The following is a 16,548-nucleotide window of genomic DNA, read 5'->3' as shown; positions in this document are numbered from 1 at the left end:
AGTTTTCATCCCCACCCCTCAATCTGCACCTTCTCTAGTTTTCCCTATGTCAGTAAATGGATCCATCACCATCCTGGATTCTTCCTTTCCTTCACTTCCTCCCATCTAATGCTTCAACATGTCCTTTTGATTCAACCTCCAAAATACACTTTGAATGTGTTCACTTCTTTCCATCTCCAAGGCCATCATGATAATCCAAGCCACCCATTTCATTTACCCTTTTCCACTTTTTTCCCCTATGATTTATTCTCCACATTGAGCAATCAGAAAGATCTTTTAAATATGAATCATGCCATGGAACTTTTCTGCTTACAACCATTCCACAACTTCCCAATACTTTCCACAGCCTGTAAAGTCTTGTGTGATGGGTCTCTATCCATCTCTCTTTGTCTCATGCCATCCTGTGTTCTAGGCCTCAAACCTGAGAATTCCAAGTGCACAAGTTGCTCTTCCTTCCTTCAAGGCCTTCATACCTGCAATTCTATCTGTCTACAATGTTCTTTGCTCTTCTCTTGGCCCACTAATTCTTCTTTAAATGTCACCTTCTTGGCCTTCCTAATCACCTAATCTGAAGTAGAAACTATATCCATTATTTTCTGTCATATCACCTGTTTAATTCCTTGCACAGTACTTATCAAACTCTTTAATGATTTCATTTCTTGAGTTGTTTATTACGTGTTGTATTTCAACTCTCAGGAGAACATGAGCTCCATGAGGGGCAGTGACTCCATGACTTCTCTATCTTATTTATTTTTATATGCATCTATTCTACTTCATGGCACATAGTAGGCATTCAAAGCTTTTTGCAAATAGACTGATTTGACTGGTGGACTAATTGTCCACCAGTTACCAGGCATCTCCCTTATTGTCACAATAATTATATAAGTAGGTAATTACAGATAAGGGAGTTGAATCTGAGAGTTTAGTTCACTTGCCATGTATACATGGTTAGAAAGTGGCTGGTTCAAGCACTGAGTCCTGTTTTAAGTCTTCCAAACCAATCCCAACTCTCCCTTCACTACCCTGGTTAATTGAACAGAACACAGAATTAGGACTTAGATATTGACCAAGATGCTTTCATAGATATGGTTAAAGTAACTGTAAAATACAGAAAAGAACCTCAGAAGCATTGAAGGATGGAAAAACACGTACCTGATAACATGAGTGTGTATATACATACAGGTTGTCCACTGGCTATCATGAAAATCTAGAATCTTTAGTGGGGATGGGGATAGGTTATCCAAGTGGATGAAAACCTTCTATTCCTTCCTCACAACAGAACAGGGTTTTTTTTAAGTCTAAAGGTATTTCATATAAAGATATAGGTGGCCCCACGCCCATTTTATTTATGGATCACAAGTCCTAATGTAAAAGACTAATGCAGGGACATCTGGTGGGTTGAACCTTTTGAGATGTGGCTTATGTTGCCACCTTATTATTAAGACCAGGTAATGTACAATAGAACAGGTAAAGGCAGCATTCTCCTTAAGAAGACAAAAGTTAAATGTGCTAGTTGATTGATTCATCTGTCCATTTGTCCATTAACCCAGCATTAATTCAATACCTATTATGTACAGGTTGAGGGGTCATGAGCAATAAACAGTCCTTCCATGAAAGAAGTTTAAGGTGTAGTAAGAGAGACAGAAAACGGCACATAAGATAGTTGGAGTTATGATAGGGTAGCTACAACTCTTAATCAAGAACTGAAAGTCAACCAGACCACTCTGAGTTGAGACAAAGAAGGACCACAGGAAAGTTTCCCTGGCATAAGTGAAATGGAAGCATATATATGCAGGACAAGGAGGGGATTAACCAGGTTAAATACTAATCACTCTTCTTCTTTATAAAATATAATAAATCTTTTCTTTGAGCTCCAGGCTCATATACCCAAATGCCTAATCAACAACTCTATCTGGATGTCTCACAGAGATTTCAAAACTACGATGTCTAAAGCTGAAGTCTTGAGTTTCAACCTAACACTCCTAAGAAACTCTACCTTATTCTTACATAAGATACCAAACCACTTTCCTTTCCATTTATACCTCATCCGTGCTTATTATTTTTTAATAAAACATGGGAAGGGGTTTTAACTGGACCCCTTTCCTTTCAGATATTATGCTTATTCCCTAGTCTTAGGTTCGTTTGCTAATTTCAGGGGGGAAGTTGGGGGAGAAAGGGATATGATATATCCCAGCGTCTTTGCCGTTTGCTTCCCTTCCACTCTCAACACTATAACCTCCAGAATGGTCACATCCTCAAATCATGTGGCAATACACATAGGTTATGGCCAGTAACCCACCAGAAACTCATCTGACTGAAATTTCCATGCCAATCTCCTACAGATGTTTATGTAGTGGCAAAGTGCTCTGACAAAGTGGTCAAACATACGATCTCCCTGGCACTGTGTGGAGTGTTGGGGCCCTCCATATCACAAGATACGACGACGACGAGGTACCTTAGAATCCTCCTGTGGGGGAAGCGGCTCTCTCTTCTCCTTTAGGCATGTCAAGACAGCATCTGGAGTCTCCTCTCCAGAGGAGCTTGGCTCAGGGCCTGCAGCTTCCGGCTTCCCATTCTCTCTGGGGACTGTGGGTTGTTCGCAGGACAGGTTTCTAGGTGTGCCTTTGGGAGCACTCCCTTGTTCTTCTGACAGCTTCAGCTTTAGTTCTAAGAGAAATGCCATGAGTTAGCATGAGCAAAGAGGACCCACTGGCCCTAAAAAGAAGAGAGCCTTTCAGGAATTCCTTCCCCTGATGCCAAGTTGGTAGAAAGGAACAATGCTAATGATGGCTTTTTATGGGGCAAGGGAATTTAATAGCCAGAGCCAATAGTATAACCAGGGCTCTAGAGGCTGGGATCTCATGGAGGTAGAGGACACGTGTGGGAGTGATTAGATTTCAGAGAGGGGAAGTTTAGAGGAGCACCAGTGGTACCTGGCCCCAAAGTTAACAACTTCTACCTACTGTAGCAGCTGACAAAGATTCATTTACTTAGGTTTGGAAAGTTGTCTGTTCATCAAGAGCCTGGTGGAACTGCAAGTACTTCTAGAGGGCATTCCACATGCAGATACCAGGGAAATAGAAGAGGGTATGGGAGAGGGAAAATGGGAGTGCCATCCCCAACCTGACAGTTGTCACAATTTTGTCTAATGCCAGCTTCTAAAATCGAGGAATCACCATCATTGAAATATGGCTTCATATAATTGTAGATAATTAAAAATAAAAAAAGCCATCTGGGATTTATTAGGGAATTATATTTCAGATTATGCGAAGGGACTGGTCGCTTCAATAAGGCCATTTATATTGATTTCTTAATTTCATAGCTCATTTTCTTTGATGTTTGTTTCTTAGTTAGACTCTGGCTTGGTGTTTAAACACTACATGTTTTATAAACTTGCTACAACATTATCATTTAATACCACTGAATTAACATCCCCTTCTAGTTCTTTTTAATCACCATCCTTCCAGAAATTTGGAAAACCTCCCATGTCTTTAAGTATTGAAATTAGAGCATGGAGAGGAAGAAAATAATTTTTTATTGGTAAATGACAGTAGCCCTTTATGAATTTTAGAGGTAATACTCCCACTACCATCTGCAGAGGGGGACAGAGGAAGAAGAGCACTGGGCTAGGAGGCAGGAGAACCACCTTTCACACCTGGTTCACCACCTCCCAGCTACATAACCTTCCCCTTTCTCTGGGCATAAATGTCCCTGAGCCATGCTATGGGGTATGGTAGAGTAAAGGATTTCTCAGGCCTCTTGTGTTTGACATCCAAGAATCCAGTAACCTAGGGAGGTCAGTGCTCCACATGTTGAAATGTTCCTGGCATTGAAGTGAATCATTCCACTTGGGAGCTAGAGGTCCTCAGTGTCTTTGTAAGGAGGTTTATTAAGTGGAGCCAAACAATGAAGGACATCCAGGACCGTTTATTTCAAATGGGCCTCCAATCTAAGCGGGGAAACAAAGCTCAAGAGGGCACAGATGGACATGAATAAAAAAAAAAAAAAAATGCTCTGAAGCACATTATCACTACTTTAACTGCTTCCTGAGAAAAGAGACCTTTGGCTGGCATTTACCTTTGAGCTGTTTACGACCTTTAGCCAAATCATTCATCCATTTCAGGACTTCAGGATTAGAAGTCTTGTCACCATGTGAAGGCTACCGAGGGAGGGAAAAATGGGGGTAGGAGGGAGAGGGAGGGAGAGAAAGAAAGAAAAGGAAAAATAAAATTTTTAAACAGCTGAGCCGCACAAAGACAGTTCAGGAACATATAAAGCTGGGAGAGAAATTCAGCCGTGAAATCTCCAGCTGATGGAGTTGCTTCTGGAAAACACACAAAACATTCTTGACCTCCTCTATTCTTTCATCCTTGCCATGGGCATTGCTTCTAAACACGCCTGGTCACCCAGCATTTTTCACATAGTCCTAACCATGCCAGTGCCCCTATAGTCTATCCCTCACTTGCCTTGCAGGCCCCCTGCAGCCCATAGCCCAGTCCCAGGCCATTCTCTGTAGCAGTGCAGATGACTGCACTGCTTACTACCTTGCTTGTGGCTCACGCACATGGCTCATGACCACAACCTCTGCTGAACAATATTGACAAAGTGGGAGATTTAGCTCATCAGTCATATCCCCCAAGCTGGAGAAAGAGGACCCCAGAATCATTAAAGCCTGACAGGAGTCCTGAGAGGTCAGTCTGTCGGGGATACCCAGATTTCTAATCCTCTATTTGTAGACTCAATATCCTACTGGGGCTGGCATTAAAATGAAGCTTAATAGGTAAACTTGGGCAAATTATTTAGCCTCTCTGTTCCTCAGTCTCATGTATCAGATTAGGACTATAACGGCATCTTCCTCATAGGGTTGCTGTGAAAGATTAATTAATTAATATCTGAAAAGCACCGAAAACAGTTCCAGGTACATACTAAACACTATAGGAGTGTTAGCTAGAATTACAGATATTATTGTTATTACTATTACTAGCAGTAGTGGTAGTAATAGTAGTCAGTGTTCACTATCAGACCTTCAAAGGGATACTGAATATGTCTTCACTGACAAACATACATCCAGGTTATGCATGTCCTACAAGTAGCTAATCACACCTTAGATGTGGCAGTAAGAATATATTTTTTATTTCTAATCAATGCAAGTCATTCACCTTGATTTCTGATTTCTTCTCAGAGCACAAAAGTGGACTTTCTATAGAAAAGAGAAAGTAACAGAGTAGGGCAGCCAATCATATTGGCCCTCCACCCCCACATATTAGTAAGAAACATTCTTAAGTCAAGGCTACCATGGTAAGTTTAATGCAGGCTCAAGAAAATTAATGGCTACTTTGAGTTAAGGATATACAAGGAACTATATAGTAAGGCTCAAGACGACATGATCATAAACATACTTGCCTGAATTGTGTGCACTGTTAGTGTCCAAATCTAGGGGCTCTGTCATGTTTAAGGGTCCACTAAATCCATGTGACCTCATCAGGTCATTGGTGAGAGGGAGGCATAGGAAGATGGAAGACTTTTCAAGTTCAAAGGAAAAAACTACTTGTGTGATGAGATCATCACATGTACATGGGATTAGATACATTCATTGTGAAATACAAGGCATGGTTCTGTCAGTTATATAGGGATATAAAAGCCAGAGTTTTTAAAATCAAGGTAGAAAAGAAGATTGAAGGAAAATAACTATGATTCTTTCTTAGAGGAGCTTGGATATGAGACTATGGTTTCCATGGGGGGGGGGGGGGAAATCTCCGGTTTCAGGACCATGGACGGTGACACATGGGCACCAACCCCTACCTCCATAACAGCTTAGCCTGGTCCTATCTATGGTCTGCTGGAATAGGGCACTGTACCGTTTCCTTGACATATAGTCCAGTACTTTGGCTTTGGGTAACAGTCTGGCTATCAGGACAGTCAGTGTTTTACATCTGGTTTCTCTAAATCCTCAGAGAATTCTCCAATCTGAGAACACATCTTGTTGAACAGCACTCCACTGGATCTGCTCCACATAGTTAATTCTATCTTTGAAATATGGTAAAAACAAACACACACACAGAAAACCCTAAGACCCAGGCCGGGCGCGGTGGCTCACGCCTGTAATCCTAGCACTCTGGGAGGCCGAGGTGGGTGGATCGTTTGAGCTCAGGAGTTCGAGACCAGCCTGAGCAAGAGCGAGACCCCACCTCTACTAAAAATAGAAAGAAATTATATGGACAGCTAAAAATATATATAGAAAAAATTAGCCGGGCATGGTGGCGCATGCCTGTAGTCCCAGCTACTCGGGAGGCTGAGACAGGAGGATCGCTTGAGCTCAGGAGTTTGAGGTTGCTGTGAGCTAGGCTGACGCCACGGCACTCACTCTAGCCTGGACAACAGAGTGAGACTCTGTCTCAAAAAAAAAAAAAAAAAAGAAAACCCTAAGACCCTAAGCCAGTGACTATGAAAGAAATGCGCTTTCACTGTTGCACATAGGATATAGCAGAAATTTAAGGCTGAATTTTCTGACAAAATAATTTAAAGCCTGAAATCAGTTTCTGAAATGAATTTTTTCTTTTCCTACCCTTGGGGGAGCTGTTAAAAGAGGTTAAATAAAGCTCATATGGATGGCAGCTTTCAAATCACATAGAAAGTTTTCATATACAAGCTGTGAGTTTCAAGCCTTCTAACTTCTGATTTTTACATAGTTTAGGTTTTATTCAGTGCAGTTGAAATGGGGTTCCTGATTCACACAGCTGAAGGTACCACTGGACCAGATTTGTGATCTGCTAAAGATGGTTTATAAGATACATCAGAAAGATTTCTGTATGAGTAATAAGAAGACCAGAGTTGTTTTTTTGGCTAGGTCAATTTTTTTTTTCTGGGGGATTCACTTCCCCTCTCAGGGTCAGAAAAGGAGAAACACTTGGCTGATCCCTTCCAATTCTAATATTCTCTGATTCCACAAGTAGATACCTGGTTGAAGCAACCACCTCTAAGCCCATGAGGCCAATAATCAAATGCAAAATCAGATGTAGAGAATAAGCAGTTTGAGATAGGGATACAAAATGGTTCCATTCAACAGAGATGGAAAGATGTATGCTATGCATGGGTATCAGCATAGCACAGAGCCCCAGCAGGGCTGGGATTCAAACATTGGCAGTAGGTGCTATTAACTCCACAGTCAGGATGCCAGGAAGGGAAGCCTTACGCACAGCAACCATTTAACGCCCATTGACATGTCAAACCTCTAACCACAGCCTGGCACCCTGACGGGAAGGGCAAAGGGAAGCCCTGTTTCCTGAGACACATAAGGTTCTGATTAGGTCAAAGACTTTTATACACACTGAAGCAGCAGGCAGCAGTGCTCATGAAGCCTCCTTCTATTGCTCCCAAATCCCTCCTTCTGCATGTTTGAGTATTTATTAATACATGTGTCTGTGTGTGTGCGTGTGTGTGTGTGTGTGTGTGTGTGTTTCTGCCTGCTCTGGCTTTAAAGGTTCTCCAGACAAAGGCAAGAGGTGCCAGGAGAAATTCTCTTCCCAAACAGGCACCCAAGGTCTGTGACTGCAGGCAGAAAAATCCAATGGAGCATTAACATGAATAATTTTTCTTCATTTTCTGACAAGGCAGGGACTGCCATGAGGTAGGCTGTTCAAGTGTTACTCATAGATTGAAAGGTTGGTAATATTTAGGACCTCTTACTTCCTTTGTGCCAAACACTGTGATAAGCATTATACTATGTCCTTCCTCATTTGCAATTCACAAACTTAAGAAGTCACTACTGATGTTGACTCCACTTTACAGATGGACAAACTGAGACCACTGAAGAAACTAAGGCCCTGAGGTAAGAAGGTTCCAGGTAAGAAGTGTTAACAGGCCCTGGGATTGGAGCACTTGGTTGTTACTCTTAGTTTCCAATACGAAGACATCAAAGATCCAATAACACTCCAGCAGCAAGCAGGTGAAATCAGTTTCTCTCAGGATATCTGGAGCTTTCAAAATGTAGACACTTAAGAATTTTATTTCCACACTATTGCAGAACGTACTCATCTTTAATCCACTGCCCCAAGCCTGAGCTGATAGAACACAACTACATTAGGCAAGTTATAGGTCTTTACCTCTTCACTGGGCCTCGGTTTCCTTATCTATAAAGGCCTGTAAAGGCCTGGACTAATAGTGTGTGGAGCTGCTTCCTGCTCTGTACAAGACAGTAAGTAGCTGTGACTGCCTGACACTGGGGAAGACAGGAATCTTCAACACCCTGACTAAGGTTGTCCTGAAAGCCAATCTGAGTTTTTTTCCCCATTTTTGCAAAGCTAAAACCATACCTTAAAACCCCTCTTTTAGTGAATTTGAGGCCACCGTAGGAAAAACAGGATGGAAAGAACAGGAGTGGAATATTACCCGCTCTTACCTCCCTCCCCAGAACATATCCTACACTCACAGGAACTTTCTGATTGCTTCTGTACCAAGTGCTTAGTGAACCTTTAAATATTTCAAGATGTATGAGAGATTATTCCCTGTTCTCTTTTATTCTAATAACAAGCTGTTCTGGGCCCTCTGCCAAAGACCCAATTTATTTGTCCAATTCTACGTGAATATGGTTTTTCTCAATGCCATGGTCACCATTAGAGAAAATAAAAGCAACATTGGCCATCAAGACACTTACCCATGACTCTACTGTTTCTTACATGAGAAAAAACTGTTTGTGACATTGCAGTACCACCATGAACTGATGGGATAGGAAAGTTCACAATGTTCTTATGAGCAGCCTTAACAAACGTCACTCAAGAAGTCTCCACTTGTCAACCAGCAAGTACTTTAATGTCAAGAAACCATCTCCTTCACTCTGTTCCCCAATTAGAGATTCTGCTCTTGGGTCCTTAATAAGTTATTACCAAAATGCAATTGGGAAAAGATTTTTAAAAAACAATGAGACCATAATTAAAAAGCTTTCAAAATTTTGGTCCTAGAAAAACTAGTGATGATAAGGTTCCTTAGGGGGGAAAAAGGGTTAATAATCAAATAAGTTTGGAAATAAGAGTTATCATCCATTTCTAGGAAATATTTTAGCAGAGATCAACTGACAGCAGGTGAGAAGACAGACCCAGGATGGGAACTCAATTTACAATAAGTCCTGGGTTGGGCAATGGGCAGGGAACAGAGCTGTCCTCTGGCAAAAAATATCCACACACCTCTAACACAATCCACTCCTCTGTCAAACTCCAGGGTCCTTACCCGGTATTTCTTTTCTTGTTCAAATTTTTCCTCAAATTTCCGAATTTTCCGCTTGAGGCTCTGGATATGCTTGGTGAGTTGGGTGATGGTCTGTGTCTCCTTACCATCTCCACAGCCGCACCGCGAGGAGCTCCGGGGCCTGAGACGATTACAGGGAGGAAGGAGCGTCAGAAACAGTGGTCTTCCAGTAAACACTGCTGCTGGTCTACACACCAAGATTCCTGAGTTATCAGAGAGGTCTGGAAGGCAGCTCATCATCTGATGAGACTACCACGGTAGCATCTGCTCATCAATGGAGACCCCTGATCACAGAACTCCATTATGGGAAGATGTCATCAGGGACTTTAGTGTAAAATGCCAAAATATTAGTCCAGGAAATATATTTCCTAAAGCTTTGAAGAGACCAATTTAAGACTCAGAAGAAACAGCCCTGGTGAGGCCTTATCCTCAATAGGTTGCACAAGCCACACTTACCAACATTTTCAAGGAAGATTTAGGTGTGTGGTTAACTTTTCTTGACATAACAGAACCTTTTTGAATATAGTGAAAAGAATGGGCCCTTTCTCCAGAAACTGTGTACACCCTACCACGTGACACACATTTTACATGCAATAGCAATAATTCACCAGCTCCCTCAAGTTCATGAATAGATGTCCATGAACCCACGTTTGGATAAATTCAAGAATGATGGCGTAAGTTCTGAGAGAGAAACTAGGGATTCCCTGGGCATATTTTTAACCAAACAATGCTCTATCTTAGCTATACGTCAAAATTATTTGTGGAGCTTAAACAACACACAGTTCCTCAACCTCACTCGAATCCCAAATGCAAATTCTGAATGGAGTGTGGGGGAAGGCATCTGATACACATATACACACACAAACACATAGTCTTGGGGGGATAGCTATTGTAAGCTACCACTTTTCTAGAACCTAAGAAAAACTTGAAGTGGACATCTCCCAAGTGTTCCCACAATACATCTGTTGATGCCACTGTTGTGCATGGAAAGAACGTCGAGTTCGTCAAGAATGACAGTCCCGATATTTGCATGTCCATACACTTACTCAGGATTCTGGGTATTTCACCACAAAATGTTCAAAAACACGTGAGCCCCTGGGGCCACCTGTCTCTCGTGACCATTTCCTCCTGAGACATTAAGACCTGGAACAGCATCCTCTACTAGAAAATGTACTGATTTTTGCCATTCATTGTTCTGGCCTTGCAGTTACATTAGGCAGGCATGTTTGTACTGTTTCAGACACATACTTCATTGTAGTTTGTAAACGTGGCATTTGAAAAACTGTCTTAAATCAGGATAACAAAACGAGGCTTTCTTACATCATAAACTGCTGAGTGCTGGGTGGAGACGGGGCTGACTCAGGGTCTAGGTTGAATCTCTGGCTTTGGCTGAAGATGGAGCATCGGGGCGACAGCAGCGGGTTGTCGCCGTCGGTAATGTGATAGAGCAGCCTGCTGGTCCCCACTGACTGGAGGTCTTCTGGGGCGCTGTCAGCTTCATTCTGCCCGTCTTTGTGGACTGGCGAGGGGTCTGGGGAAACAACACAAATCATAAAGACTTAGAAGTGACAGAGGGCTTGAGACTGTCATGTTCCTAAATAAAGACCATAAACATTCATTATAATGGCTTGCTCTTTGTCATTTCTTCCTTCTGGGGATGTGAAAAGCTTTCAAAATACTGTCATGTTTGTTCTCACAGAACCTGGATGGAAAAGATTGCAAAGCCGCCAACAAAAAAAATGGAAACAAATTATTTCGGGATGAGTTATACAGCCAGCATAGCCCCAAACTGCAAAAATCCTCATTTTATTTCATAGTTTTTGCATACGTGTGAGGATATGTTACAAAGCATTAGAGTAAATAAAAGGACAACAATAAAATGGAGCCGGAGCAAAAGATTACAGATTATGAGGAAGAAAAGGGATGATAGAACTGCCAGTGAAGGAAGGGAGAGAAGCGGGTGGGGAGGAAGAGAGTGGAAAAAACCCAGGAGGAAGAGAGGAAAGGGGAGTCCCCACAGAGAAAATTATTCCTCAATCATCAAAAATGATGGATAACTCTGCTTATCAATAAAGAATGACATTCAGAATATGCTAAGTGGAAACCACAAATTGCAAAACAAAACAGTAATGATTCCATTTTATATAAAAAGCATATGTTTATGTGTACAAATAAATGCACTAAAAGATAAAAGAAGTTACATAGCTACTACAAAGCATGATAGAATTGGGTGTACGTCTGTTTTCTTCTCCAAAACTTTATGTAGCATTTTATTCTGGACAAAACCTGTGCCGAACCCCTCCCCAGCCAGCTCTGTGCCTGAATTCTCACTGGGACCAACCCCCCTCTCAAGTTAGCTCCCCAGCCCAGGGGCAGTGCCGAAGGGGGGTGCCCTGTGCTGTGGAGGTGAGGGCAGGTGGCGGAGGTCTGCCAGTGGGGATCATTAGCACACCAAGTCAGGCTGGTGGAGGAAGGGTCTCTCCACCCTGGGCTCTGGACAGAGTTATTCCAGAAGCAGCCAAAACAAACCCCTCTGTTTTGCCCTTCAGACAAGTCAGGACAAGCCAAGGCTTTCTCTTACTCCTACTTCCCTAAAGAAAGGGAAACACAGCTTTTCTGGATGAATAAGCAGAATCAGAAAATACCGACATTAGGCTTTTCCAAAATAAACATTTATCATGATTTGGTATCAGATGAATCTTAATCAGATTTAGAATGGCTCCTTGTTCTTTAGAGCTTGAAATGCAATTTGCTTTGTGTGACATCAAAGGTCTGATTAGGTCCTCCTGTGTTTTCCGCTGGCTTCTCCCCTGGTGGGTTGTAGACTAGGAGGGTAGACGATGCCCCCTGTTGTGCCTCTGAAGCTCCCTGACAGCGCTTCTGTCAGCAGCTGCAGCTGGTCAGGAATGGCTATGGTGAGGGCACGTGAGTGCCAGGTGAGCAGGCGGCGCCTTGGCCCAAGGCAAAGGGTGAATAATTTACCCAGAGAACACTGTGGTTTGGCAGGAGCCCTCCAGACTAATAGGAATGAGAGTTACTAACCAATAAATCGTAGCCTATAATAATAATCACCTTCCGAATCCACCAGGGGTGTGTGTGTTCCTCACCAAATTCTTAAACCATTAGGCTCTAAGAAGGAATGCATTTTATTCATGTTACCTGTTTCTTAGAAGTATTTTTTAGTAATAATAATAGGGAAGAAAATCATCTCTGGCAAGCACCTGGGACCACCATATTTTTACTGAAATGCAAAAGGTCTGAGACTTCAACCCTTCAGCTCAGCTGTGGCAGCAGGGTTAAAACTAACAGGAGTCTCTTGCTGTTTGGTAATGCCCAAATGGAAGCACTTGAGATCCTAGCCACATAACTATGAAGGAGAGCCGGGCAAAGAGCTCAGTTTCTAAAGCCCATAGAACTCTAAAATATAACTGCATAGAATCACAGATCACTACAAATGGATTTTTTGGAACTGCATTGCAAGAGTAATTGTAAACCTCCATTGACATGGCATCTGTTTTCCCCTGGGCATTCGCATAATTTACCATGCTGCCTAATTAACACCCTAACCTCCTTTCCCTCCAATTCACTATTAAAGGAAGCTGTGGGCCAGAGAGATCCCAAAGCAACCGGCTGAAAAACAACAGAGTCAAAAACTGGCAATTTGGTAGAGTTTCAGTTCTTTGTCCAAACTCACCATTTGTATTGAGAAGGGGCTTAATTAAATCAGCAGGCACGTGTATTTGTGCACTTGTGTAGACAGAATTATTGAGGTCTTTGCTCAAAAGAGGCCAGTGTAGATTCAGAGCCAGCACCGCTGCTCTCCTGGGAAGAGCCCAGGCCACCCTTCCAGACCCAGCTCCCTGAGATAGGGACAAGCTGAAGGCAATATAAAACCAGGGTGGCTTCTGATGGTCCCCTGGGGGCACATTACTTTTTCTTCCAGAGGAAGGGACAACTTGCCTGGCCCATCACATGATGCAGTATGGTAGAGCAAGGAGCCATGAGGCAGGAGTGCCTATACCTCCCGTGGGGTCCCAGCCAGTTTTCCTACCTCTCTGTTTCTTCATTTGACCCACCTTACTCACAGGGCAGTGATGAGGAAAATAAAAGATCTGCTGTACGACACAATGCCTATACAGTACTCCCCTCTTATCCACGGGATATGTTCCAAGAACCCCAGTGGATGCCTGAAACTGCACATAGTACCAAACCCTACATATACTATGTTTTTTCCTACACATACATACCTATGACCAAGTTTAATTTATAGAGTAGGCACGGTAAGAGATTAGCAACAATAATAAAATAGAACAAGTAGAACAACATACTGTAAAAAAAGTTACATGAATGTGGTCTCTCTCTCCCTCTCAACATATCTTACTGTACTGAACTGCAGGTAACAAACTGCTGAAAGCAAAGCCATGGCTAAGGAGGGACTGCCATAGCTAACAATATTGTATTATATGCTTAAAATTGTTGAAAGCGTAGATCTCATAGTAAGTGTTTTTACCACAAAAAAAAATTCTTCTTTTTGCTTCTTTGTATTTTCTAAAATTTCCGTAACAACCATATCTTAATTTTACAAAAAGGAAAATATAATACATTAATATAAAATTAATAAAAAAAAACATTCCTGAGAAGGGAAGTGAGAAACCACCCTGGGGTGCACAATAGAAAGCAAAGACTGTGAGTGTGAATCCCAAGTCTACACTGGCTAAAGAGACTTTGGAAATGATGGACCTTTTTAAACCTCAGTTTCTTCATCTGTTAAATAGGAATAATAACAGTGTCTGCCTCATATGACTAAGTGAAGATGAAATGAAATAAAACTATATCCCTACAAAATTTTTGCCGTATCTACATAAACCTATTTTTTTTACTTTATGTAGATATGTATTTTTTATTTCAACCTAAAGGTTTTTTTTTTCAAATTTCACCTTCATCCTAAGCAATGATGGCCAAGAAGTCATGAATTTGATGTCTGAGTTACATTTTTTAAAAACTGATACACATTAAAATAAATTCCTCTTAAAACTAACCATGTTCACCCATGCATCCCTGTATAGCATATTTGGTGAAACATGAGGATAAGGCATAGAAACTCCTAAACACTGTATCCATGAGAACCATCGTTTTCCTAATTATTATTATCAAAATAAAGACATTGAATAGTGTCTCCTCCTACTGCACACCAACCTCACCAGGAATGTGAGCCAATGTATCCCTCAACATGTTGTCCCTCCTATCAGTCCTTATTTATAAATAAGTAAAAATAATAATCATCTCTAATATTTATGGAGTGACTCACTTTGTCCTTAATCTTGTTCTGAGAGTTTTGGCACGTATTTAAATCTTCCAAACAACCATGTGAAGCTGGGGGGTAATATGCTCTCCATTTTAATTTGGTAGGGAAGGTTGTATAACTGTACTAACTCCACTCAGGGAGGGTTTGACCAGTGCCTGAAGTAGAAGACTCCACATCCCTGACACTGGAAGCCTCGGTGTTTCCAGCAGCCCACGCACTGAGCAGGATGGAACATGGAGAAGAAAAGTAATTATCAGTGTGTGAAGGCCAAGAGACCACTTCTGATCTGGCTGCAACGCCAGGCAGAAGCATATGCTATATTACAGCTGTTAAATGAGTCAGTCAGATTTAAAAATATATCTTTCTAATGTGAATTTTTAAAGCAATGCAAAATTTAAATACATCTCTATCTGCAAAAACTCGAAATGGACTACTGAGATTTGTGCATTTGTTAATTTGCACTCTTGGGTTTGCCCATCATGGTAGGCTCATAGATAGTATTCAGGTACATTCCAAAATGCCAAACATCGGCCTTTGTTGGTTTTAAAAGCTAAGTGATCCAAAAGCACAGATAACAGAGAGGATAACAGTGTCACACACAAAAAGAGGGTTATAAAAACAAGGGCAAAAAACAACCAAAAAACATCTGGTAGATATATGATGGGTTCTGTTTTAGGTATGTTGAATTTGGGTGCTTGAGGCACTAAAGGGTTAGCTACAGGGTCACGGGAGAGAGAACGTGGGTAAACCGAAGTCATCCCAATAACTAAGGCTGGGAAACAGAAGAGCTTGCTTGGCTAGAGACCACTGAGAGAGGAGAAGCAGTATTGTCATGTTGGGTTGGGCGAGGCAGGAGCAGCAGCAGATGAAAAGAGATTATGGGTTGGGGAGGCTGACCAAGCAGGGGGAGGTCAGCACTCCAAGCAGTCCTGTGTGCCAGCTCCTGTGATGGCCACCAGAAGTGACAGGGAGCTGGAGGGGTGGGCTTCATGACAGGCACCCTGCAAATCCCAAGAGGCAATCTGCCATCTTGGATAAAAGCATGAGCTACAGACTCAGAAAGACCCAGATTCAAGTCCCAGTTTTGTCACCTATGTGACCTGGGATGCATTACTTAATCTCTCTCAATCTCATTGAATTTGAGAAATAACCAAGGACAATGGCCAACAAACAGAATCTGATCTCTGAGAACATCCTTTTCCTTCCCTGTGTCACCAAGATGGAGACAACTGCTCAGATAACAATCAGGCTGCACAATGTCCCGCCCTGGTGGGTGCAGGGCTCTGTCTGAGCTGAGGGGCTCAGGAAGGAGCACACACCATCCATCACAGCGTGGAAGATTCAGAAGTGTCCCCTAGGCTGACAGAGAAAGCTGCCTGCTGCGATGCCCGTTCCTTTTCAGCCTCATGGACACCCAGGTCTTCTAGTTGATCCCTGCACAATTGATCACCTCAGTGGTGCAGCTGATAAAAATCTGCTATTGAGACGATGAGAGCCACATTCAAAAGAGAGTTTTCATTTCTGGGCAGAATTGCTTTGGGAAGCAGAAGGAATGCTGAATACACAAAGCAAACAGGAAGATGACTGAAGGGAATTCCAACCTTCAATGTGGGTGGTACCTTTACCACGCTGATCCAAAGTCAGTTAGGAGCATAGTCAAGAATTACTGATCTCCAGTATCTGTTAGGTTGCCCGAATTAACCAATTCAGGCAAGGAAGTTGCATCAGCCCCTCCACATACACAGAGCCACAGGACCAGATGATGCTCAGGGAACTGGAAGAGACCAGAGAGGCTGTCCCCCTTGGCCCCAGGCCTGGGAGGTGGCCAGAGCAGTCAGACACCAAGCCTGTAGGCAGGCCGTCTGGTCACTTCCAGACTGCAGTCTTTAAGCATTCAAGGCTGATACCAAAATAACCCCCAAAAAGATATTTCTAAAATGATTATAATATATGGGAAACCCGTGTGCATGGGAAAAGCGGTAAATAGAACTCTCTGTACTATC

General features: G+C 42.3%; 1 protein-coding gene across 5 annotated transcripts in view; it reads right to left on the bottom strand.

Moving 5' to 3' along the window:
* The window catches only part of FAM13C (family with sequence similarity 13 member C), a 110,469-nt gene that overhangs the window by 12,183 nt on the left and 81,738 nt on the right, over positions 1 to 16,548 (bottom strand). For 3 of the 5 annotated variants that reach the window (XM_069460592.1, XM_069460593.1, XM_069460594.1), the window contains 4 exons: positions 10,561 to 10,771; positions 9,223 to 9,361; positions 4,078 to 4,159; positions 2,456 to 2,667 (listed from right to left, as the gene is read on the bottom strand). In XM_069460592.1, the coding sequence (XP_069316693.1) occupies positions 2,456 to 2,667; positions 4,078 to 4,159; positions 9,223 to 9,361; positions 10,561 to 10,771 (644 nt within the window). The remainder of the gene's footprint in view (positions 1 to 2,455; positions 2,668 to 4,077; positions 4,160 to 9,222; positions 9,362 to 10,560; positions 10,772 to 16,548) is intronic. The other 2 variants (XM_069460595.1, XM_069460596.1) reach the window with 1 other exon arrangement.

This window comes from Eulemur rufifrons, chromosome 28 (genome assembly GCF_041146395.1).
Source record: "Eulemur rufifrons isolate Redbay chromosome 28, OSU_ERuf_1, whole genome shotgun sequence".
In the NCBI taxonomy this organism is placed as follows: Eukaryota; Metazoa; Chordata; class Mammalia; order Primates; family Lemuridae; genus Eulemur; species Eulemur rufifrons.
The sequence above is the reverse complement of the archived record's forward strand: the minus strand, read 5'-3'. Positions and strand labels throughout refer to the sequence as shown.